Source organism: Catharus ustulatus, chromosome 2 (genome assembly GCF_009819885.2).
Source record: "Catharus ustulatus isolate bCatUst1 chromosome 2, bCatUst1.pri.v2, whole genome shotgun sequence".
NCBI classification, from domain to species: Eukaryota; Metazoa; Chordata; class Aves; order Passeriformes; family Turdidae; genus Catharus; species Catharus ustulatus.
Window position 1 is genome coordinate 49442465 of NC_046222.1, and position 23468 is coordinate 49465932.

General features: G+C 42.8%; 1 protein-coding gene across 5 annotated transcripts in view; it reads right to left on the reverse strand.

Annotated features, from left to right (window-relative positions):
* Positions 1-23468, reverse strand: part of SPATA13 (spermatogenesis associated 13) — a 74399-nt gene that overhangs the window by 23689 nt on the left and 27242 nt on the right. For 2 of the 5 annotated variants that reach the window (XM_033052678.2, XM_033052677.2), the window contains exons 2-4: positions 18752-20545; positions 5822-6184; positions 2508-2652 (exon numbers count right to left, since the gene is read on the reverse strand). In XM_033052678.2, coding sequence (XP_032908569.1) covers positions 2508-2652; positions 5822-6184; positions 18752-20386 — 2143 coding nt within the window. In that variant the 5' untranslated portion in view covers positions 20387-20545. Of the gene's footprint in view, positions 1-2507; positions 2653-5821; positions 6185-18751; positions 20546-22297; positions 22346-23468 lie in introns of those variants that run through there. The other 3 variants (XM_033052682.1, XM_033052681.1, XM_033052680.2) reach the window with 3 other exon arrangements.

Below are 23468 nucleotides of genomic sequence, written 5' to 3' on the forward strand. Positions count from 1 at the left end.
AAACCTAAATACGTGGAGAGATATTGCTCTCAGGCAGTCGTCTAGGTAACTAATACTATTTCATGTGGTTTCCAAACGTGAATTGGAAAGGATAACTAAAAACAGAAAAAATCATTCTTAGTCTGTCACAATAAAATAAACATTTTTTTCCACAAACTGTGTTATGGCAGACCTGTTATTCTGTGAGTGGTCCTTCTGGAATCAGGGACTGAGACACCACATAATCTCAGCAAGAGCCACAGCATTCAAGGTCTAATTTACCTCAGTGCCTAATCAGGATCATTAAGTGTACTAAGAAGCATATGGCAGAAGACACTCCAGACACAGATTTTAAAGTAGTTCCCAACATTTTACTACAATATAAATTAAAATAAAAATACAAATGGAGTATATATAATTGCCTTGGTTAGAGAGAAGAGGTGGTGAAGCTTTTAGCGCTTTTTATTCCATACCACCCACATCATCACTGGGGGTGTGGTTTCAGTAGGAGCAGCCAGACACTGGAAATTGAAGTTTGCCATCTTGTTGGATCTCTCCAGGGAGAAGATATTGGGATCAGCCAAATGGACCCAGCCCCTCTCCGTCACTGTCAGCCCCTTTCCCATTCCCTCAGGTTGCAGTTTTAAGACACGTTGCTGAAGGACAGCAACAACAAGTCTTAGATGCCACTCCAAGGGAACAAAAAGCAAGACAGGCAGCAGCACAGAGCCAAGCCCAGCCCAGCTACACAGAGCCCAAGCTCCAGAAGACCCCAACTGGAGCAGCATTGGTGTTGGAGACAGCTGTATGGGACTGAGCCAAGCTGGGTGGAGCAGCATCAGTGCCACGGGCAGCTGTGCAGAATTGAACCAGCAAAGCGGAGTGGTCTGAGGCAGCAGTGTCACAACTCAACGATCAAGGTTCCAAGGGGTTTGCTTGCCCTACTCCTTTATTGTTTTCCAGCTGGAGTGAGGGTGAACATTAAGCAGTGGAAGCTCTCCTTGACATACTGCCTTTGTGTCCCAAATGCCACATGGCCCAGATGCAGAACAGTAATTATGCTACCTTTGTGTGGAGACCACAGTAGGCACTGTCTTCAGGAAATGCTGTAGTTTTTTTCCACAGTGGTAAATGCCCTTTTTTGTAGATAGGACACCTTCTTTTTGCATATTTTTTGCTATTGCTGTTGTCATTTTTAGTAAATTGTTATAATTTCTCCTTATTGTCCCTCCATTACTGGAAGGGGCAGTGGGGAAGAGAGTGGCTTATTTGGAGTTTAGTTCCCTAAGCCTGCTGTCTAAACCAGCACAATAATGTATCTCAGAATCACTTCCTTCTGAGTCGGAGGGACCCACTAAGATCATCAAGTCCAACCCTTAAGTGAATGGCCCATACGGGGATCAAATCCACAACCTAGGCATTATCAACACCATGCTCCAACCAAGAGAGCTCATCTCAGTGGTGAAGTCTCTCTTATTGCCATAGCTGGAAATTCTCAAGTCTGCTTCTTGAAGTGCACCTCCTGAAAAAAACCTGTCATGTTCTATTCAAAACAGGAGAATTCAGTTTTAACATGTTCTTACATAAACTAATTTGTAGTTAAAGCATTTTTGGCAGAATTTGGATATCAATGCAGCTAAAACTTAGGTAAGAACCATAGAAGCTAAGTACCAACTTGTAAACATACACATAATTTTAATAAACATTGAAAATGCTATTTCCTATGTTTCCTACTTCAATCATGGGAAGCCTTGATACAGAAGGTTCAGGGTGAAGGTTCTCAACAGTGCTTTGTTCACTATTAACAGTGAAAGATACAAAGTGAGAATTTTGCTTTTATTTCCAACTCTTGCCAGTGTCTGAAGGAACACAAATAATGTTAACACAGGTTCTTTTGGTCCCACCTGTGAAGAAATGTCCCACTACTATTGGACTAGTTAATAGACTACTTCTGTTAACTCCAGATAGCATTGCATGCTAAGAATGAAAAATTACAGCAAAATTACACAGCACACATCAGTGAGCCTGTTAAAGCATAGTGCTTCCAAAGAGGCAAATTTACCAAGAACCTGTCCCTCATGTACCAGAGATCTGGTTGGGCTACACTCACCAGCAAGCCATTTAATTATTTAAGGTTTGCCTATCTAAGTAAAGCCGAATGCATGGCAAACAGAAAATCAAAAATACATGTGTGGTGTGGTTTGGGCTCAGGTACGAACCCAAGCATATTAGAACTTGTTTCCTTCATAATCTATTGACTTCAGGCAAGTATATGAACAAGACAGTGGAGAATACAGGCATGTAAGTGTTTCCGAACAATAAACCATACCAATGTCAAAGAGTAGATGTGAAAAAAAAAAAGTTTTACATGAGAACAGCAGTTACTGGTAAGAAACTCACAAAACGAAACAACTTAGCTGGGTATGACTGTCACTGAATTGGTTGCACCCTTTTGTCCTCCATACTATAATTCTTGCTTAGCCTGGGCTCTGGCTTTCTGATCTACAAAGTTAAAACACTCATCTTACCATTAGATGTTCTCATCTGCCGCCTCCGTCCCACCCGGTCCAGGCCGATGGGGGTACTTTGTGAGAAGGTGAGTGGCCGGAACCTGGCTGAAACAGCCTTGTACGGGGGCACCTTGTGTGCTGGAACGGGTGGCCGTGTCACAGGCTACCAAGGAAACAGGAAAATCCAGTATTAGTAAAGCCACTGGCAAGTCCAACTGAGCAAATTTCAGCTATGCAGTAAGGTTTCTCCAGATAGCCCAGGTAATTACACGGGCAGTAAAATCCCCTATGTTGAAGCGACATTGCTTAAACACTGCATACCATGTCCACCAGCATCACAGAACAAGTTTTATTACATTACAGTTCTTTGTTACATTAAAAACTCCCTAGCCTTCTGTTGTGGTCAGACATGCTCTGTAATTTTCATCTTGTACACTTTTTTTTGAAGACAATCAGAAGGTGGGGACACCTCTCCTATGAAGACTGGGTTGAGAGAGCTGGGGTTGTTCAGCCTGGAGAAGAGAAGGCTCCAGGGAGATCTCACTATGACCTTTCAGTACCAAAGGGGGCCTACAAGAAAGCTGGAGAGGGACTTTTTAAATAGCATGTAGTGATAGGACATGAGGGAATAGCTTTCAACTGAAGAAAGGTCAATTTAGATTAATGAAAAGGCTTTCTAAGATGAAGATGGTAAAACACTGGAACAGGTTTTCCACAGAGGTGGTGGATTTCTGCTTTCATCAATTAAATGTATTGCTTATCAGTAAATAAACAGGACAATAATAATTGTCTAAATGATGCTCTGTTTTGAGTTGCCAAGAGTCTCCCAAGAAAGAGGCAATACTAAGTTTATTGCAACTTTATCTCAAAGCTATTTTCTTTGGATAAATCATTCATTTGTTAAATTATGATTGGAAAATCTACCCCTGTTTTATTTGCAAATTGACTCTGATTTTATGTCATCCCTGAACAACTCCACATTAGCCAGGCTGAATGATCTTGCATAAGCATTCAACATTCAATAGGCAGCACATGAACTTCAGATAAACTCATCTTTAGATCTGCTCTTATTGTTCAGTTGTTACTGTTCCTCTATCAAGTAATCTGAAACATCAGGGATGGTTTTTTAATGAACTATCTCTTGACACTCTGTTATGAAACCCATGACAGTATTGTTTGAAAATGTTTTCTCACACCTAAGCTGTCAGACCAAAACGAAATACAGCAACAAAGGAATTAGCTTTGTACTTTTCAAATATTCCCATGGGGTTTCAAAGCTTCAAAGAAAAGAAATCACCAGTGTGAAGAGCAGTCTTTGATAGTCCCACATAAACTACTTCTAGTGCATATACTTCTAGCTTAATTATTCATTTTTCACATTCCAGCTAAAAGTTTATTTTTTATTACAACTGCCAAAAACTCCAATGTGTACGGAATACAATTCATCCACAACCTCTTTAAACCTCATTTCCTAAGTGCTTTATCAGTATACCAGGATTCTTCAACAAAAAACGTCTGATTTGTTGTATCAAATAGGTAATAGAAGTAATGGCAACTATTACATGCAAATAACTGGCTGAGTAAGCAAAACAGGTTATTTATTTCTGGGAAACTAAAATTTTCTTGTAAGGCTTCAGTCCAAATCCTTTCCCTGGACAGACATGGATGTGCTTGTACTCAGTGGCAGTCCTGGGAAGGCCATAATTTGGTTTAATAATATGCCCTTGTTAGGAATGATCCATAGATTTGGTCTTGACCACAGTGATTCAGCAGCGTGCTAATTCAACCCCAGCCAAGCTCTCACGGCAGCACTGGAGCATGGAAAGAGTCAACTCAAACAGCTGCCTTGATGTATGTTCTTTCACCATTAAACTGATGCAAACAAGGTTGGAAAAGAGATCAATTTGATTTCAACACTAAATGAAGGGCCTGGAGAGTGTTTAATCCCTTACAGAGTACAGCAATTTGCCAGTACTTACTATCCCGTGAAATCCATCTGTTATTCTCGAGTAAGATGGCCTAGAATTTATAACAGTGATTTTCCTCTTTTTTTTTCCTTCCAAGTTAAGAGACAGAATTAATTTTAAAATATCTTAATTGCATAGGATTTGAATCAAAGGCCTTTGCCTGGGTAAAAGGTTCACTGCCTTCAGTTGGGTTTTTATATCAAGATGCATTTTTTCATCAGGGACTTATAAAGAAAAAGTATGCAATACACAGTAACAGTGTTCATGTTACAAAATATTTTTCACAGGAAACTGAAAATCCTGCCATTGTTTCAGCACTTTTCCATCACTAAACTTCCCAGAAGGAGATGAAGTGGCTTGAGAAAAGACTAACAGGACTCAAATTTAATTAATAACCACCAGAATCAAATTTTTTGAGAATGCAAATGCTAATTCTTTTTTCTGTTGCATGATCAGCTTGACAATTGTTTTAAGTAGAACTCCTCCAGCTTTCCTGGAAAGTAGAAAATACCTGATGAGTGCAGCCTTACAAAAGCCTGTGAGCCCAAAGCTCTGCAGCCAAGTGCAAGATGGGGCCACAACCACCAACACAACAATAAGTTCCCCTACGCATTGTACTTGCTCAGCACTACCTCCAGAGAAAAAAATTTACCTTCCAGAAGTTTTAAATTTCTCACTCTTTTACTTTAACCAACAGAGATGGCAAATATAGGTACTACTTGAGTACACACTGCTTGCATATAGGTTTCCTACCTTCGTTTCATCTTCATTTCAATTTAGTAGTACATGGACAGACATTGTATTCATATTGTTAGTTTTCTCAAATTCTTAATTTCATTAATTTCTCAATTTATTACCAACTTTATCAAGCAATGTCATCATTAGTTTTAAGTATCTTTGCCATGCCAAAACCAAGATTTTGAATACTACTTTTAATGCCACATTTTTGAACAGGTCTGCTTTTGGATAATTCAAAATTATCAATAAATAATGTGTTATCATTATGTTTGATTGCACTACTCTGTTCCTCAGACCCAACACTGTATAAGGAGACTAAACACACATCTGTCTTACGCACAAATAGACCAACATGACACATAATGACCATGCCAAGAAAGAAATCAGATTAATTTACAATACAGAAAAGAATATCCCAAAGTCAGTATCAGATTTGTTCCATGCTGTATTCTTAGCAAGAAGACAAAGTTATTAGTGACCAGGAAAGCAGTATTCTAAGTACACGATGTCAGCTTGACAAAAGGGAAGGAAGAGAAGGAAGGATCCATTCTATTTTCTAGGCTGAAGACAAAGACAAGGAAGTGAAAAGGTCTTTTGCAGTTGGCAGAGCACATCTGTTTATCTTACTTGTGTCAGCAGATTTTCTCTCTCTTCCACTTGATCATCTCCATAGAAATTGACCCCACCTATTACAGAGATGGGTCTCCTTTTCCTCCCTCTGTGGTAGCCCACAGTATTGCTTTGGATCACAGACCCAACGGATGCCAGTCCTGGCTGATTTTCTCCATCTGTGCAGTCTATCCTCTGAGACTCCACTGCAACTGAGTCTTCTGGTATAGAGAAACTTCGGACTGACATTTGGCCATAGTCTGAGAGAGGTCTGGGCCGGGATCTTCTTCCAGAGCCCCATTTCCTGGGTGTGACTTTCTGTGAGTCTGCCTTTTCTTCATCCTGGGACACGGACTTCTTCCAGTGGTCATCAGAAACAACCTTTTTAAATGTGAACAAGTCAAATAAGCCACAGAATTTTCTGACAGTTAATCATTTTTGAGTTTGTCTTATGGTAGATCAACTTAACATGTCTAAAACAGAAGGAGTTACCATAAATACAACAAATGCAATTGACAATTCAGGAAGAGATAACTTTGCAAAGCAGAGACATCATGATGCTTGTGATAATTAAGGTAAACAGCGAACAATCAGTGCCTCTTTGGCAAACACTAAAAACTCACCTATTACCTCAGCAGTTCCAATCACAAACACTTAATTCATGGAATAGCATCTTGGAAAGATTGCCCTGTGCTCACAGGACTTATTTCTATGAACAAGTTGGATATTACAGGTAACACCAGTAAAAGTAACAGAACTGTGGTTTTGAACCTTTTACCAAGGCTTGTAGCAACAGGACAAGGGCAACAATTTTAAACTGAAAGAAGTGGGTTTAGATTACGTATTATGAAGACATCCTTGACCATGAGGGTGATGAGGCACCAGAACAGGTTGCCTAGGGAAACTGTGGATGTTTCAACCCTGGTATTGTTCAAGGCCAAGTTGGATGGGGCTCTGGACAACGTGGTCGAGTCCCTGTCCATGACTGGTGGGTTGGAACTGGATTATCTTTAAGGTCCCTTCCAAGCCAACCTATTTAATGGTATTTCTCTGTTTCACCTCTGTTCAGTGATGAAAACGAACAGCAAGGCTGCACTTTGACTGCTTGCAGATCCATGTAACTGTAAGCTGACACCAGACTGCGCAGTCACACTCCCTCCTACCACTCACTCCCACAATCCCACTTGGTCAGATCTAGAGATTCTGCAACCAGAAGTGAATTAGGTGAGCAAGCTTGTCCAGTTTGAAAGGGAGAAGCTCACTTCCCATATGCGCTGGGTTAAAGTCATACAGATTATATCGGAGATATATCATAGCACAAACATAGGAAAAAGTGATGGGTTTAGATAGGAAGCTTGGAAAATGAGCATGTTGTTCCTATTTAACAGCACATCTGGCTCACAGAGGTTAATATCTTCAAATATCACAACTACAGTGGTATTACAGGTTTGGAAGTAAAATAACCTCAGCTGAAATACTTGGCAGAGGGAACATTTTTAAGCATGTCAATGCATTTGAAGTAATACTGTTGCAATTTTTTCTAGCAAAACTCTTGCAATTTTTCAGAAAAAAAAAATCTGTACACAAAAATTTATGTTCACTTCCCCTCAAATTTCTGATTTCTTGGTGTTTTGTGGCTTTTCCCAGCTCCTTTATAAAAATAGAAAAGAAAGAGTGAAAGCTTGTAAGTATTCCAAAAAAAGAAAAGCATCATTTTGTCTCTCTCTAACTGTATTTTGTTCATCTGTTCCAGACCACATGAAGGCATTCCAGATATTGCATAACCAAAGCAAACATGCAGTGCAGAAGCAGCCTTTTACCATGATATCTGTGACAGAGGATTTCTCTTCTGTCACCTTTTGTCCACCTGCCATTTTCAGCAAGGCCACTACAAATCCAATGAGTCTTTTTTAAGCCACATGATACAGTGGGCAGATGTTGCTTTTTGTTTGAAAGACAGCTTAAGATTAATTCCATGGTATGAAAATGCTTCATTCGATAAGGAGAGTTACTAAACAGTCAATATTTTAACATGATTACTGCAATTATGAAAAAAAAATCATACATTTCTCTACATTCAATTATTTATTTCACTTACAGCATTAAATTTATTCTAAATAGAATACTTGAAAAAAAAATGGTTTCTATGGCATGACATCTGTCACTCAAGCAAGAACTTCAGGATCTCTACAGATTTGTGTTCAGGATCTTTAACAGTGCATTTAAATAAGTAGAGAGTCACTGCCCAGCTGGTGCATTAACACAGCTTCAGCAAAGCTGTCCCTTAAGCACAGCCCCTCCAAGTCTGAGCAGCAAAGTCACAAGTTAAATAAGGTTCTTACCTCAGAATCAGACACAGGTAAAGTGTCTCCACATATGCAGTGACTGAGAAAGGAGCTCATGAGAGTCATTTTATGTTTTTGTTTCGCAAAGTCTTGTCCCTAAGAGCTACAAATGTGAGCGCAGTCTCTGCATAACCAGTCAGGCAAAGTTCATACCATGATCCTGTACTTTTAGACTGAGGGAAGGACACGTCACACGTCATCTCATAATCTGCTGCTTACACCCTTATCTTGAGCAATAACATTTGCAGAGGACTGCTTTCGTTCTGCAGAACTCCACCTACAGTAGCGATCCAAGCGACAGTCAGATTAATCTTCTGTACAACAAACAATGCTGAAGGATGTGGGGTTTTAGTCTTAGACCTGTAAACTGCACTGAATACTACTAAAAGAGAAAACATAATCCTGTCACTACAAAAAACAGAGGAAACCAGACTGATAATCTCACATTCCTCTAAGGGGCCTGCTCAAGCAGGACCTGATCAAGTGACCACTTACAGCAGGAATAAAAATATCCAGTACACAACTCATAGGCTCCAGTACTGCAGTCACTTAAGTGTGCAGTACTTAAGTGTGATTCTTGACATCAAGGAAAAAATTCTGAGGAAACCATTGTATTACACCTGTGACTGGCTTTATACTGGTGCACCGCTGCTGACCTCAAATTACCTTCTCCTAATGAACCTTTTGTAAGTGAAAGCATATTTAGCTATATAATTAGTACTGGGAACATCTACAGATGTGTAGAGATATACATGGCACTTCACGTAGGATGAAAATCAAAATCTCATACACTGGTTCATGCACTGTAAGTGCTGGTCAAAAATTGAAAGCCATTTTGATACTTCTGAGAGGTTAAGGTCTAAGATTAGTTCACATTGGATTTTCTGAAATTCTTGCTAGTATAGCACAGGATCACCAATACTAGCAAACAAGATTATTAATCTTGCCTTTTAGGTTGTAACCTCAGGTTTCTTCTGAGACTGCAAATGTAAACAGCTCTGCTTGTTTGTGCTGATGCAAATGAATTAATTTTACCAGGATAACTAAATTCCTACAACAGCAAATTAGTTAAGCCATTGTATTTCAACTGCTTTTCTTATTCCTGACAGCAGTGTACCTCCAAATACAACCATTTAAAATGAACATTTACCTCAATCCAGGTTACACTTTTTTGCTATTGTTCTCTTCCATTACATCACTCTTAGCTGCAGATTTCCGCATTTAAATTTCAATTCTGCATAGGAGCTGCCTGTACATTATCTAGATAATAAAACTGTCATCATAGCCAGGAGAAATCTAGAATAAAATTTTATTGCCTGAAGATAAGCACCCAGAGCGATTTCAAATGTCCAAAGGAATCGAAGATATCTCCACGTGCCATGTATCAGGCATGTATGACACAAGGACCTATGGGAGGCCTGGGCCATCTAGAAGCATCCCCTGGGGACAAAGGGAAGCCTGTCAGGACATCTCCAGCAATGTTGGGTCTTTTTTATTCCAAGAATCAAGTTGAGCCCCTAAACAAGAGCATGAGCCAAGCCTACTGAGTGACCAGCCAGGCAGCACTACAGGCAGGAGCTTGGGGTTAATCTGGATTGCAGGTAGGTTTGGATGGAGCTACAACCATGTTCCCCAGTGCTGTCATCCCCATCTCCTGCTCCAGAAATGTGCAGTTTCACCACGAGGTGTTTTCCAGCTGTGTGCAGCTGTCTTTGACAGTTCGCTTCACTAGACAGCTATTTTTAGCTGGGCTCAACTCCAGGTGCCAAGTTCAGGTGTGCTGTTAATGCTGTGTTCCCCAGGACCCTCTGACCACACCCAAGAGGCTGCAGCGGAACTCTCCCAGGTAAACAACTACACCACAGAGTCTGTGCTCAGCCAGACCAAACCCCTCCCGTGTCTGGGCCCAGACTGATTACCCAATCCAGGCACAGCAACTTCAAGGACTTGATCATGATCTCACTCAGCTCGGCTCTGATCCAGCCCTGTTCCTTTTAATGGCACATGACTGCTATTGGCATTCTCTGTACCCATTAATAACCAAGGTGAGCAATATCATCATCGAGTGTTTAATCACTGAAATCTTAGCTTAGTCTTTAGAGCCCAATTCTCCAGCTATTACTCAGATCACCGTGTACCTTTGATAAATTCAGCACGCGGAACGGATTTCAGATGAAGTGCTGCCCAAGGAGCACAAGATTTGATTTGTACAGTACTGATAAAGTGTTGCTTATGTGGATGCAACTTTTATCAGTGATATGGCAAAGAAATTGCATGACAGGACTTTTGCTGGCGCCGTTACACCAACCATACATAACCTTTCATCCTCTATACCTGACCCCATTCTCGGCTGCAGAGAAAGCCCAAACTGACCCAAGAGGACCTGCTGGTTCAGCTTCCTGCTGTTGGGACACTTCTGAGGGTTGACCATGGTCAATGTGTTTAGTCAATAAACTCAGTAATTAAAATCCCCGCTTCATAAACGTCTTGATGATTCTGTACATTGCTGAGGCTCTCTGACCACTAATCTGCATTTCCAACCCCCACTGTTACCTACTTGGATATTTAAAATTTTATATTTATGTTCCAAATGCAATACTGTTTCATAGCATGCACATACAGACAAGTACAAAGGTACAAGGGGACACTTCTCTCTGGAAAGGTTTTCACTGCCTGGTAATCTGCTAGGAAGTCACAAGTAGGTGACTTTTGGACAAAGACCCCCAGTCTTCCTCTTCTCCGGGGAAAAGAGCATCCTGACTCCACTTCTGTTATCTCTGTATGTTGGAACTGCCTGGCTAAAATGTAATTTTGCTAACTGCTGCTGCCTTTTGCTAACCCAGAGAAAACAGAGAGTCAAAATCTAATAATGTCTTTACAAAAATGCATATTGATTTCCAAATGCAATTTATTAAAAGGTGTGATAAATTAAACAGATGATGATTCTCACTGAAAATCAGTTAAGAGGAAAACCTGAGTAGGCTGAGAAGTTTCAGAACAACATATTCTCAGTGAAAAATTTTGATGGGTAAACAGTCATGTTCTTCTGTAAATGACAAGGCTTGAAACTATCAAAATACTTGTGCTAGGTCATGTAGGTATCTTTACATTTGATCAAGATACATGTCTGCATATATTTAGAGGTCTATATAAAAATGTACAAATTTCTTGCATTAGCAATGGCAGCTATAAAACATATTATAATTGGTGGCTATTAAACTGCTATTATTTCTGTATTAGACGGTAACTACCAAATCTTAGGAACTCAGTAGTAATATTAGAATTGGCTTTTCAGTTTATACAAGCCATAAAACATAAAAAAGGCCAAGGGTTTGTGACCTAGTAGCTACAAATTATTTTACCACCTTGACCTAACAGAGTAAAAGTCTGGACATGTCTCCACCCAGGTACATGATAAAAGGTTAACCACTGCACTTCTTCTTCTTGATAAATAGTTGAAGTTCATTTACCATCAATACTAAATGAGGCCAAAAGCTTGTTTTATGTTCCATGGGCATGACCAATACTTGGTTTTTTTTTGCAAACTATTGCGACAGACACAGGGATTATGAAACTCTGGATAAATGAAGCATACCACAGAAAATTTATTTATTGCTTTCTTACTAGATTTTAATAAAAAGATTCTGAGGTCTTAAGAGAGCCCAGTTATCCCCTATTGATCCAACAGTGACAATTTCCAACAGTAATAACACAGCAATAGCTACCATGGAAATGACTGTTTTTACTGTAGAAAAAAGCATGTTTTCAGTAATAGCATCTTCAATCACAAACAAACCAGAATTATTAAACCAGTCCAATTCAAGAAAATTTCCATCTATTGCTTTCTAATTAAATGCAAATTGCACTATATTCTTTTTCTTTACATGTCTCTACCTTCTCTGCCACTAACATCTTTTCTTTTTAATTGGCCTTTGAGAAGATCCCACATAAATTCATTGATTATCTACCCCTAGAATACCAAGAGCAATTTGACTAGTGGTCTGCAAGACACCGAAATACAGTCCATGAAACAACTGCAAAACAAACCTGCTTAAATTACACCTACACAGACAAGCAAACCAGAATCAACCAAAGGATTACAATCATGACCAACATTTAAAATAAGTTTTAGCTGCTTGGAGAATAACTTGCCTTTTATTTTTCCCTTCCCCCAAAAAAATTGTGCGGAGCCACAGTTTGAAAAATTGCCAAGTACTGCTTCTGAGGGGCACTCCCTTAAGGAATACCACTGCACTACACCAGTATAAGCTCACGGAACAGATGCAAGAAAAATGATATTACTGTGCCCTGTGGCACAGCAAAAGCAACCCCCATTAGCAACACGAATTGCTGTGGTAAAACAATCACTTTAGAAGTTTTAGAAATCAGGAAAAAACATTTATATAATTCTCCTCTTGGGATCTGTGGACACTAAAGCAACTGTGGTGTTATAACTAACAAATACACCTATAAAACCACATTAGGAGATCAGGCTATATAGATATAAAGAAAATTCAGCCACCTATTTTCTAATGCCTGTTAATGCAGGTTTGCTTCATTTAACCTGATCCTCGAAAGTCTGCTTATCACAATCAACAATAAAGCATAAAGCTTTCCCTCTCAGCAATATGCCTCACCAAGATTAGAGAGTTCACCTTGGTAATATCCTTGTTTCACAGATAAAGACCAGATACAAAGCAGTTAAGTCATGCAGAAGCATAGGGCAGGACTGGAAATGACAAGCAGATCTCGTGATTTTCAAATCTGATCTTCAGCCTCGAGGATTTCCTTCCTCCTCTCCTCTAGTTCATTTCCAAAACCAAACCAGCTAACATATTTTCGAATGGCAGAGGGGAGGAGTTTGCAGGGAAATGTACTTCCTTTGCAGAAATAATCTTATCATCCATATAAAAATGCAGATGTGCTAAAACCAGAAACCTGTTTCCTCTAGTTTTCTGGTGACTTCATACCTGGGGATGGCTGAATGACGCTCCCATACTGTCCCTTCTTTCCTTCAATATCTGAATTGGAACAGCAAGTATGTAGTATATAGTAAAGGGGTATTAATATTGTCTGCTTCTTTTAGATGTATAGATATTAATAAATCCTAAATAAATCCCCAAGTATTTTCTGAATTGACTCAGAACACCCCAGAACAAGTAACAAGTCTAAAAAAAATAAAATAGTAATTTCCCTTTATTTGGCAAAATGAGAAACTTTTTTCTTCTTTCAGGCTCTTTTCGTAATATCCACAGGAAAATCTCAAAAGCCAGATGATAACCACAAGCTGGAAGTGGAACTTTATGCTAACAAAGCAAAACATAAAAAGCTATAAGCCTCTGCCTCTCTTCAGAGTCTCTCCAAAATGAGGTCCTTTGCTTCCTCACTCTCTCCACCCTTCCAGAGCAAAGCCTAATCGTCCCTGCCCAAACTCTGCCCTCAGCAAGTCCCAGCAGCAGCCACAAACCCCAGCCTGTAAGGAGTGGAGTTGCCTTGGGCAACTCTACCTCTGCCAACTAGCACTTCCTAGAGCATGGGGTGGGAGAAAGGCTGCTTCCCCCAGCACTTGGCTGGTCTCCCAGCCTGCCACAATATCCTGGCACCACAAGCAACACAGCAGCCTCCAGGTGCCAGAAAGGGAAAATGCAGGTGGCTCAGGGGGAACTCTGCAGCTGTTTCTGTTCACTTTGGAAATCTCAACCACCTAGCATTGAGACGGATTATCAGTGCCAACAACTCAACACTGCACTTGCTGTAAGAAACCAAATCACATGGCCAGAGGTGCTGTTCCACTTTCTGGGGTACTATTTATTACTCCTGATCCCAGGGTGAGCAACACCTGGGTATAACTTGGTGCCACTGGACAGTTACAGCAGAGTCAAACATGAGATGCTCTGGAAAGGCAGAGGTGCACAAATGCAATAAAGAAAGGGTGCAGCTTAACCCAGGCTAACTGCAGTGAAGTCCATCTGAGCTCTCCCTGTCACAATCCAAAGCAGTAACTCCTATATTATCCTACCATTTTCAATAATGGCCAATTTTATTAAGAAGTGCAGAGTTACTTGGTCTAAAATTCAACCCGATCCAGAATTCAGATTACTTGTTTTTCTTCCCCCAAATAGCAGATACAGCAACAAATGATTACGGGCTGCACCAAATCGATGATATCTCTGCTGCTGAGAGGTGAAAGGGGTCTTGCTGGGACAGGAAGATATTCCTGTCATTTGAGGACTCCCTGATGCATTATTGCAGCAATGGATTCTGCAATTTAGGTTTGTAGCAATGTGCAAGCGGTTTCTAGTTTAGCTCTGGGCAAATGCACCTGGAAGTCACTCACTGAGTGACTGTGGGGACATTGTGTGAATGCATCTTGACTTGTGCAGAGCAGCTCAGAGTTTAGTGCAAATCCAGGGTTGCTTGGTCTAACTGAAACCTCAGTTTTCTATAAGATGCTATTGAGAGCCTGTGATGGGGTTTTGCTGCTCTGTGGTCAGCAAGACCAGAGAGCCTCCAGAGTGATGAGCCCTCACTCCAAATTACAAGCCCCTTAGGAGTAAAACCAGTTTAAGAAATTCCCCCCTCTACTTCACCTAATTATCCTTCACAGTTTATCACATTTACAGTTATACACGTTAGGTTGATTAAGCTACACTCCAAATTGCATGTGGATGAACCAGGGGTGAGTAAATCCAAAGGGAAGAGTTCAGAGAGCTGAAAGCAGCTAGCTCCCAGCAGGTGTGCTCATGCCCAGCCCCACAGCACTCTGGAACTTGAAGCAGGTACTACAGATGAGCACCCTCAGATCCTGCCTGCAGCTTGCTCCTTGTGGGCACTGAACATGACCACATCCAGCTACCACCCTTTGGTCCTTCACTGTGAGGACACTTTTAGAAGCTAGAAATGGTAAGGATAAACAATGAGGACATATCTGAGTCCTCTGTATACCACCCATAAAGCTCTTCTTCCTCTTCATCTTTATAACCTGTCCTCCAAGTTAAGCCCTGTGTGCTCAATAGTCAGAGCCCAGAGATCTGTCCAGGACAAACCAGCTCAACTCTGCCAATCTGAGCACTAGCGACTTTATGATGTGGACTAGCTGGGACCAGCGACTTTTGTATGGCATGAACATAAATGAGTTGACAGACAGGTCTTAGAACATTTAAAATATTGTCTGCAAATAAACTGTGACTCAACCATAATTATAGCAGAGTTACCTCTTCACTGTAATTTATCATTCACTTATGGTCATGCAGATAAGGTACTCAAGTAATAAAAAGTCTGGTGTACTGTGAAGCCAGATGCCAGCAAGGCAACCTAAATACCAGATGACCTTAGAGTTTGTGAAAGAGTAAGTGAAATGCCAAGTAACTTGATTTTTACTTTTTTGTAACAAATTCAGAAGAGTGTTTTGTTTAGGCAGCCTTAGTGGCTGACACATGCCAGTCCAAAACAAACTAGGTTTTTTTTATTGCATTGACATGAGGCTCTTCCTTCATGAAAGCAAAGACTATGTGAAACACTCCAAGCAAGTACAAGCTTGTACTTAATCATCTCTTCATGCTATTTAAAAGCAACATACTGAATATAAATGACAGTAGCATGAAGCACACAGTGGCAAAGCATGGGATGTCACAGGTGAGCTTTGGTGACTCACACCTCTGTAGTTTCAGAAGTGCTGAGGCACGGATCCAGGATGCACTTCATTAACTCTTCCCAGGGAAGCAACCTCTGTAAGCACCAAAACCCAAGAAATCTCCCCTGCTCCAGTCCAAATCTTGCATTTTGGTGAAATCAACAAAGTAACAAAAGTGACAGGATCTCAAGACTCAATCACATAATAAAAAAACAACAAACCCAAAACATCAATTCTGATGAACAATTAGATATCCTTGCATAAATACTGCAAAATCAGCTTTACAGTGTGTTTCCCCACAAGGTAGAAATATTTAATTTGCATATTGGGGAAAATATATAGAGATGATCCAAATTCCAGAGACTTCATTTCTGATGATTAGATGAGTGAGTAAGGGAATAAACTACACTTGCTTCCAGCTACAACAGTCAGTCCTGAAAAGAGAGCCTGGTTGGTTAGAACCTTCTAGGCTTTGTACTGAAACATGTCTTCAGGTTTTAGTGGCTGTACTGGAATACATACTAGCTTATACTTCTAATCTGTACAGAAAGGCAGACCCATGAAACGTGGAAACAATGCAGACTTGTCCATCAAGACAGTATATTTAAGGTTCAGACAAAATTTTGAAAATGTGTTATGTCCATGGCTCCACACTACATCTCAAATGATTATTGAGAGCGAACTAAGCACCCAGCCATCACAGAACAACTTGCTGGGCAGGTACAGTTCTGTAACGCAGAAGGTGTAAGGTAAAAATGAATTGTAGTCAAAAGTTCAAACCCCAGTGACCTCATTGTGTGAGTATGTGGCATTTATAAAAGTGCCTACAGGCTGAATAAACTCCAATTAAAAAATAACCTGGCATAAGTATCTTTGGTGCCAAGCTAGCTCCATGCTGAGGGAAGCATGCTGTAAAGCAGGAAATTAAATCCTTCAAAGAAACGGTAGGAAGAAACCATACCACTCTACCTGTTTTGCAGTCACTGAGTGCCACAGCTTTAGGGCTATGTATGAGATGAGAAGCAGGCAGGGAAAAGAGAAACAGACTTTATATCCCTTGCATAGTAAGATAAAAGCAGACCTTGTCCTGCACAGCTCCTGCTTCCAACCCACAGCTACCATCTCCAAAAACTTTGTTTTCTTCCATCAGAAGAGAGGTCTGTCTGGATGCAGCAACACCATGTGAGTGGCCACAGCTGTTTTCACGAAGCACAGGGGCTCCAGGCAGTGGCACAGCAGAGTGAGGGCTTACAGCCAAGGGTCTTGTTCCCTGGTCACCACTTCCTCCATCTTCTGCCAGGATCCATCCCATATTGCCTGCCTGCCCACTACACAAACCCAGAGCTGCCACCAGTGCACACTCTGTATTTTAGACAACAGAAGCAAGCACTAAAAGACACTCACAATTACCCTGAAATATGTTATAATATAAAGAGAAAGCTTAAATTACATGTTAGATAATAACAGAATGTGGTGTTAAAACTAAAAACTGCAGTAGCTTTCATCCACCCAATGTACACACATTCATATAAAAACTGTACTGGTTTGTTGGGAGCCAAGGGGAAGGACCAGATTAATTTCTTCAGGGTCATGATGGCAGCTCACCACTAGATGGTAGATGAGTAGCATTAATTCCACCTCTCATTCTATTCCTGAGAAATACAACTGGCATCCATCCACACTACAACTCTCACCTCTTCTGGCAGTATGAAAGCTTCTCCTTGCATGTGAGTTTTGGAAAATATAGATGGTTGGAGCAGTTATAGAGCTCCAGAAGGGGAATAACCTCCAAGCCCAGACATTTATACACAATGAGTTTAGTTTTTCTCTCTTACCATTGCTGCACACAGAGCAGTAAACAAAATTGCTTTTCTCCAGCAGAAGGACAATACTGATAAGCTCTGCAACCATTTACAGTTACTTTGCAAAAACTGTGCCAAGCTTTTAAAAGTAGGACAGCTTCATAGACATTTTAAAACTTCACAGCATTAGAGGCTGAAGCTTGTGCAGCTGAAACATTGCCTTGCCTATCTCATACCAAGGTCTAAGATACTTTAGTCAAACTGAGGCGGCTTAAAAGATATGTCAGTTTTATTTTGTGAATGACCTGCATATTTATACAGATCCAGATGGATTTTTGCCCCAGTGAGCTGGGGCTGAGATAAGCCTCACTGCTTTAGACAGGTGCAGGGTATGTCTGACAGCTCTTCACCAAGGCTGCCAAATCATTGCAACTTCTCTGGTGTCAACTCACACCATATGTGAATTTACTTCAGAGGTGCTGCAATACATCTATCTACCCATTCACTGAGAGTATAAAGTCACTCACTAGGTGCAGTGCAAACAACAATGTCTTCACCAAAACAACAGCAGCAACACTCTCAGCCCAGCATCTAAAGTACTGCTGTCTGCAGTTGGCAAGCAAAAGAATAAGCAACCCTCAGCATGGTCATCATTGTACAAGGAAAACATTGGATTCAACTGAATGCTTAAACTTCTGTACTGTGTCTTTCACACCACACTGCTCTACAAATATTACCATGTTCTGCAAAGTTACCACAGGCAAAGGGTTTTACAGTAAGTCAACACTACTTCAGAATACACTGACTCTTTAAAAAAAGTCCTTTCAGTTGTGCAGGAAACACAGCCAGACCCTGCTCACGCTGGTAAAATCTGACACGGCAACGTGACAAAGTGGTGTATCTTCAGGGTGAAATGAGTTGCCCTTGAAAACATACATGAATAGTTTTGCTGCCAAAACTTCCTTTGATATTAATGTGCAAAGAAAAAATAATTGTATATTAGCATCCAAAGAGAATATTTAAAGGAAATAATTGCTGTCAGCATATTTTAGCAATAACAAGCTGCAGCAGCTATTACTTTGCATTGTTTGCATTGTTTTGCATCAATAAAGACAAAACCCAATAGGAAATATACATTGCTTCTGAAGGATTTTGCTTTCTTTCTTACCTCTTCCTTTTTTTCTTCAGTACCAGAGGCTAAATTGAGGCTTAGCTGAGAGTGGCTGCTTATGCCACTGTCTTCATTTCCATCATCATAGTAGACAGTTTGCACAGAGTCCTGGAAGCAAACAGGATTCCTGCCCAGCTTCAGCCCTGGTACCTCAACTCTCTCCTCACTCTCTGATGAGCTCAGTGACAACGTGCTGTGATGGTTTGGACACTGGAAATTCATACTGCACTTGACCTTCCCTGCAGTTGGACTTTGAGGCTTTGGAGTAGTTGGCCTGACTGGAACATGAAGGTTTTCGGCTTCATCCACACACTGCTGGGTAGCTTTTGGCTCATCCGAGTCTGAATAGAAGACTTCATTGGAAAATGGACTAATGTCATTCAGAGTAGGTGAAAAGCTATCAGAATCAGGGATACCTGATGATGTCCTGACGCTTTTATCTTCAGTGACAGCTACATTCATTTCAGCCTCTTTATCCTGAGCAATCACAGGGCTTTGCAGGCAAGGTGTTCCTGGCAAGGAAGAGTCTGGACTGGATATCGAGGAGGTGCATCTCTTCCTATCGTGATCTGTGCTGCTGGAAACCCTGCGGGAGTAGTCATCATGCAGCCTGTTTGACCTTGTTCTCTGGGACAGCTCACTGGGAGAAGGAGCTGTGCTCTTGGGGCCGTCCTTCTTCCTTGCAACATCTGTAACGTTACTGACAAGTTTCAAAACTCGGTCAAAATCCTTTGCTCTGATAGGGCTCTTCCATCGCTTGGATCTCCTCTCAGGGTTTCCACCGCTTTTGTCGGAGTCGGCAGAAGCAACACTCACAGTCCTTGCTGGCACCTGTTTTTCATTTGCAACCTTCAGATCAGCAAGGTTTGAGGTGGACTTCCGCTTGAATGAGCTTTTTTTCAGAAAGTTTAAATTATCTGAACTTCTGCTTCTCCAATAAATGATCCTGTTGTTTTCAGAGTCCTTCACCAAAATCTCACAGATCTTTGGCTCTGGAATGACAGGTGATGCTGGCCTAACACAGTTGTGGCGACTCTGAACTTTATCTGTGTCTAGCAAGTTTATGCGGCCAGCACCGTAAGCTCGCCTGATGCTGCGTGAGCGGTGAGTGTTCCTCAGGAAGGACTCATCACTCTCCTCCACATCAGAGCAGTCAGAAGCCAAACCATCCATTGCACTCTGGAAATCATGTAGAGACCCTGAATAGGAATACCTGTTAGTCTGAACTCGCACCACTGCTCCGTTTGAACCATGTTTGCCTATGCTGTTCTCATTTAAGATGTCTGAGCATTCGCTTGTTTGAATTCCTTGTTGAACTGAAGATTTCAACTTCTTGAAGGATCCCATCTTTCTGATGGAAGAAAAGGCATTCCACGTAGATGAGTTGCCCATCAAAACCAGAGAACGAGGCCTGTCAGAGCTGGAATTTGCCCGTTTCCGAGGGGTGGTGAAAAAGCGCATGATTTTGGAAGGGCTGAGCTTATCCTCTTGAACTTCCTCCTCAAGACTGTTGCTGGTGCTGTGTTCCCCATTATGAGTGGCACAGGTAGTCTGGTTTTGGGGGTCTTTATTATCCATAACTATACAAGTAACGGTGGTGCCATTTCCACAGCCATTCGGAAATGTTGTCATGCTCTCGACGCTGTAGGCATGGAGGCGGAGGCTGGGGTAGCTCAAAGCAACACTGCTGTCTCCACCAGCTGACCTTGCTGCCTCCCCTTCATCTGCTGCACCTTGGTTTGCCTTGCCTTCACATTGACTGGGTGAGCTGAGCTCCTCAGGCGGTGCTGCCTGCATCAGGAAAACAAAAGCCACCATTAAAAAAAATTTTCTTACAAAGTTCCCAACTAAAAGAAGTTTCAGCTAGGTTGTAGGAAATAAAGACACACACAAAACGAAGGAGTTCTGTGGTGAACAAAGGTGTGTGGCAGGGGTGCAGAGAAGGCATTTGTAACTCCCTCAGAGTGTAATTGCATTCGTTAGCAATTTAAGAAACCAGAATAATTTCAATATGCACTTGTTTCTCTAATGCTAATTAGCTAATAAATTCAGTATGACTAGCACAGCTACCTTACAATAGTAAATACAATCCTCATACGCAACAGAAAGAAATTCCCAGTAACAGCAATCCAGTCTTCCTTCTCAGGTGCTCAGCACTAAGCCCCAACACACATGGGAGGTTTTTATCTAAAACATGTTCACCAAATGACACCCAATTTTCAAGTAGGAGTCAAGGAAGAGGAAAATGGCATAATTTTTCCTTGACTTGCTTCTGTTGGAAGGCTGTGGGACACTTGACTGACTTGTCTGTCCCCTGGCACAAAGAATCCAAAAAAATTACATCAAGTGCACAGCAAAGTCTTTTTGCTACAAAGAAAGAAAACAAGAACTAAAAGCAGTACACCCAGAAGCCACCCTTTGCTGTGGTGACAGCAAGATGAAAACTTAAATTTGAAAGTGACTGGAGTGTTTGGGACATGCTATAAGGGATCTCCTCCTCGGTTGCGCCTGAGAGATCCAGCAGACCGTTTGGAGATCCACAAACTCCAGTGCCTGGGAAAGATGGGGGGGGACTACTGCCCATGTGTCTCCTGCCCCAGCCTGAGGTCTTTGCCAGGCAGGCAGGCATCTTCCCCACCACGGTAAACAATGTCCCAAAACCCACTGGGATGCCCAGTCTGAAGTGGCTCCGCCTTAAAAACAAAGCTCAAGACACGATTCTTCCAGCAAGGGGCAATGGGATCTTCGAAAACTTGCCACTGTCGGCGGGGTTATGGGGGATTTCCCCCTCGCCCCGAAACAAGGAGAGAACGGATACAGCTGTGCTTTGGGGAAGGCGGCAGCCCCGGACCCTTCTTTGTCTCTTTGCCATCGCAAGGGCCGCGGGGGCTCGGAGGGCAGCGGGGACGGGGAGTTTGGGCGAGGCGGAGGCGCAGCGGCAGGAGGTGCAGGAGCCGGCCGGGGGTTCCATCGCGGGCACATCCAGCCCCCACCTCCACGTGAAACGCGGCAGCTGCGGAGCCCGTCCGTGCCCGCTGGCTTCCAGGCTGCTCCCTCCTGAGCGCACTCTGAAAGTTTTGCGAGCCTCTGCTCCGCCGCGGATAAAAGGATTTGCTTGCGCTTCAGCGAGACGCCTGGAACATCCCCCGCCGCAGTTTTTAATCCCCGCTATTGACGGGGCCGCGGCGGAGGCAGCCGGGCAGCGGGGCAGGGCAGAGCCGGGCCGAGCCCCGCCGCGGCACCGGGCCGGACAAAAGCCCGGGCACCCAGCCCCGGGCCAGCCCTCGCGCCCTGGGACCGCTCGCAACTTTCCACGCGGAAAGAAAACACGGAACCATAAACGAGCACAAGACACTGCTCTCGGCAGGGAAGTTCCCATAGAAAGCGGCTCTGAGAGAAACTGCACCTGAGCGGGCAGAAGGGGCACGGCGGGGGGAGGACACGCGGGAGAACAAACGCAGCGAGATGAGATTAAAAACACAGCTCGCAGCGTGGAGCCTGCACCAGTTTCCCCGGGAGGCGGCCCCGGAGCAGCGCCCTTACCTGGGGAGAGCCGGGGCTCCCCGCCGCCGCCGCGCGTCCCGGCCGGTGCCCGCTCCGGCATCGCTATGGCAGCGGCGCCCGGCGCGGCGCGGCGGGGCGGGGCGGGGCGCGCACCCCCGGCTACCCCCGGCTATCCCCGCCGGGGTCCGACCCAACCCGACCCGCTCCGCCCGCACCAGTGGCCCCCGCCGGGTCCCGCTCGCGGAAGGAGCCTGCCTGCCCTCCTTCCTTCCCCCCGCCGGAGGAACAAACGGCCGCGCGGGGATGGTCACGTTTAGGACCTTAAAAGTCTCCTCGATGGTGCCCCGCCCCGCCTCTCCTGGGTCTGCATGCCCTGCTCACGAGTGCAGTTTGCACGGCCCATTGACCAAACCGACGCTTGGTTCCCAGGGTCTCTTTCTGTCCAAAACCTGGACAACTTTTTGGCTTGCTGCTATTCCTCAGACTTAACAGCAGGGACAACATTTTATGCACAATCTGAACAAAGTTCATATGCTACAAGGAAAATTTTGTGAGACAGTGTCTTAAAGCCCTGTGTCATGGCTGCTGGCAAAGACCTGTATGAACTGGTAGTCCTTGCTCAGAAAGTTTATTGTCCAAAAAATATTTCTACACTTGGACTGGAACTGTAGATATCATTTCAATAGTTTTACTGTAGCTCAGATAAGATACAAAAAGAAATTGGGCAAGACAAACTGCATGGCAGAGCAGATGCCCTAAAGGACTAGCAAAGGCCATCAGCCCCACTGCCTCTCCTCCGAGACTGGTGTGACTGCACTTGCAGTGTAATTACTTCTCTGGAGAGCAGTACAGACACACTCTCAAATGCAAGGTGTAGTTAGGGGATGAGGCAAACAAATGGGCTTAAGGGATGCAGGTCAAATGAGGTAGCAAATAACTGGGAGTGACCACAGAACTCTCCAGCAGTCAGCAGCAGCAGGCACAGCCTGCCACCAGCCCTGCTCTTGCAGGAAGAGCACCCCATGGAAGCAGTGAGTTTGGAATAACGACTCAAGTGAGGGGGCAAAGTGGTTGCTTTACAGTGCTAAGCATGGGAAGCAAAGGAGAAATAAATGCAGATTGAGACTGGAAATGCTGACACTGTATGGAGAGGGTCCATATGGACCGTGGTTGGTGATCTGTGTTAGCTTGGGACTGGCCTGGTGAAGTT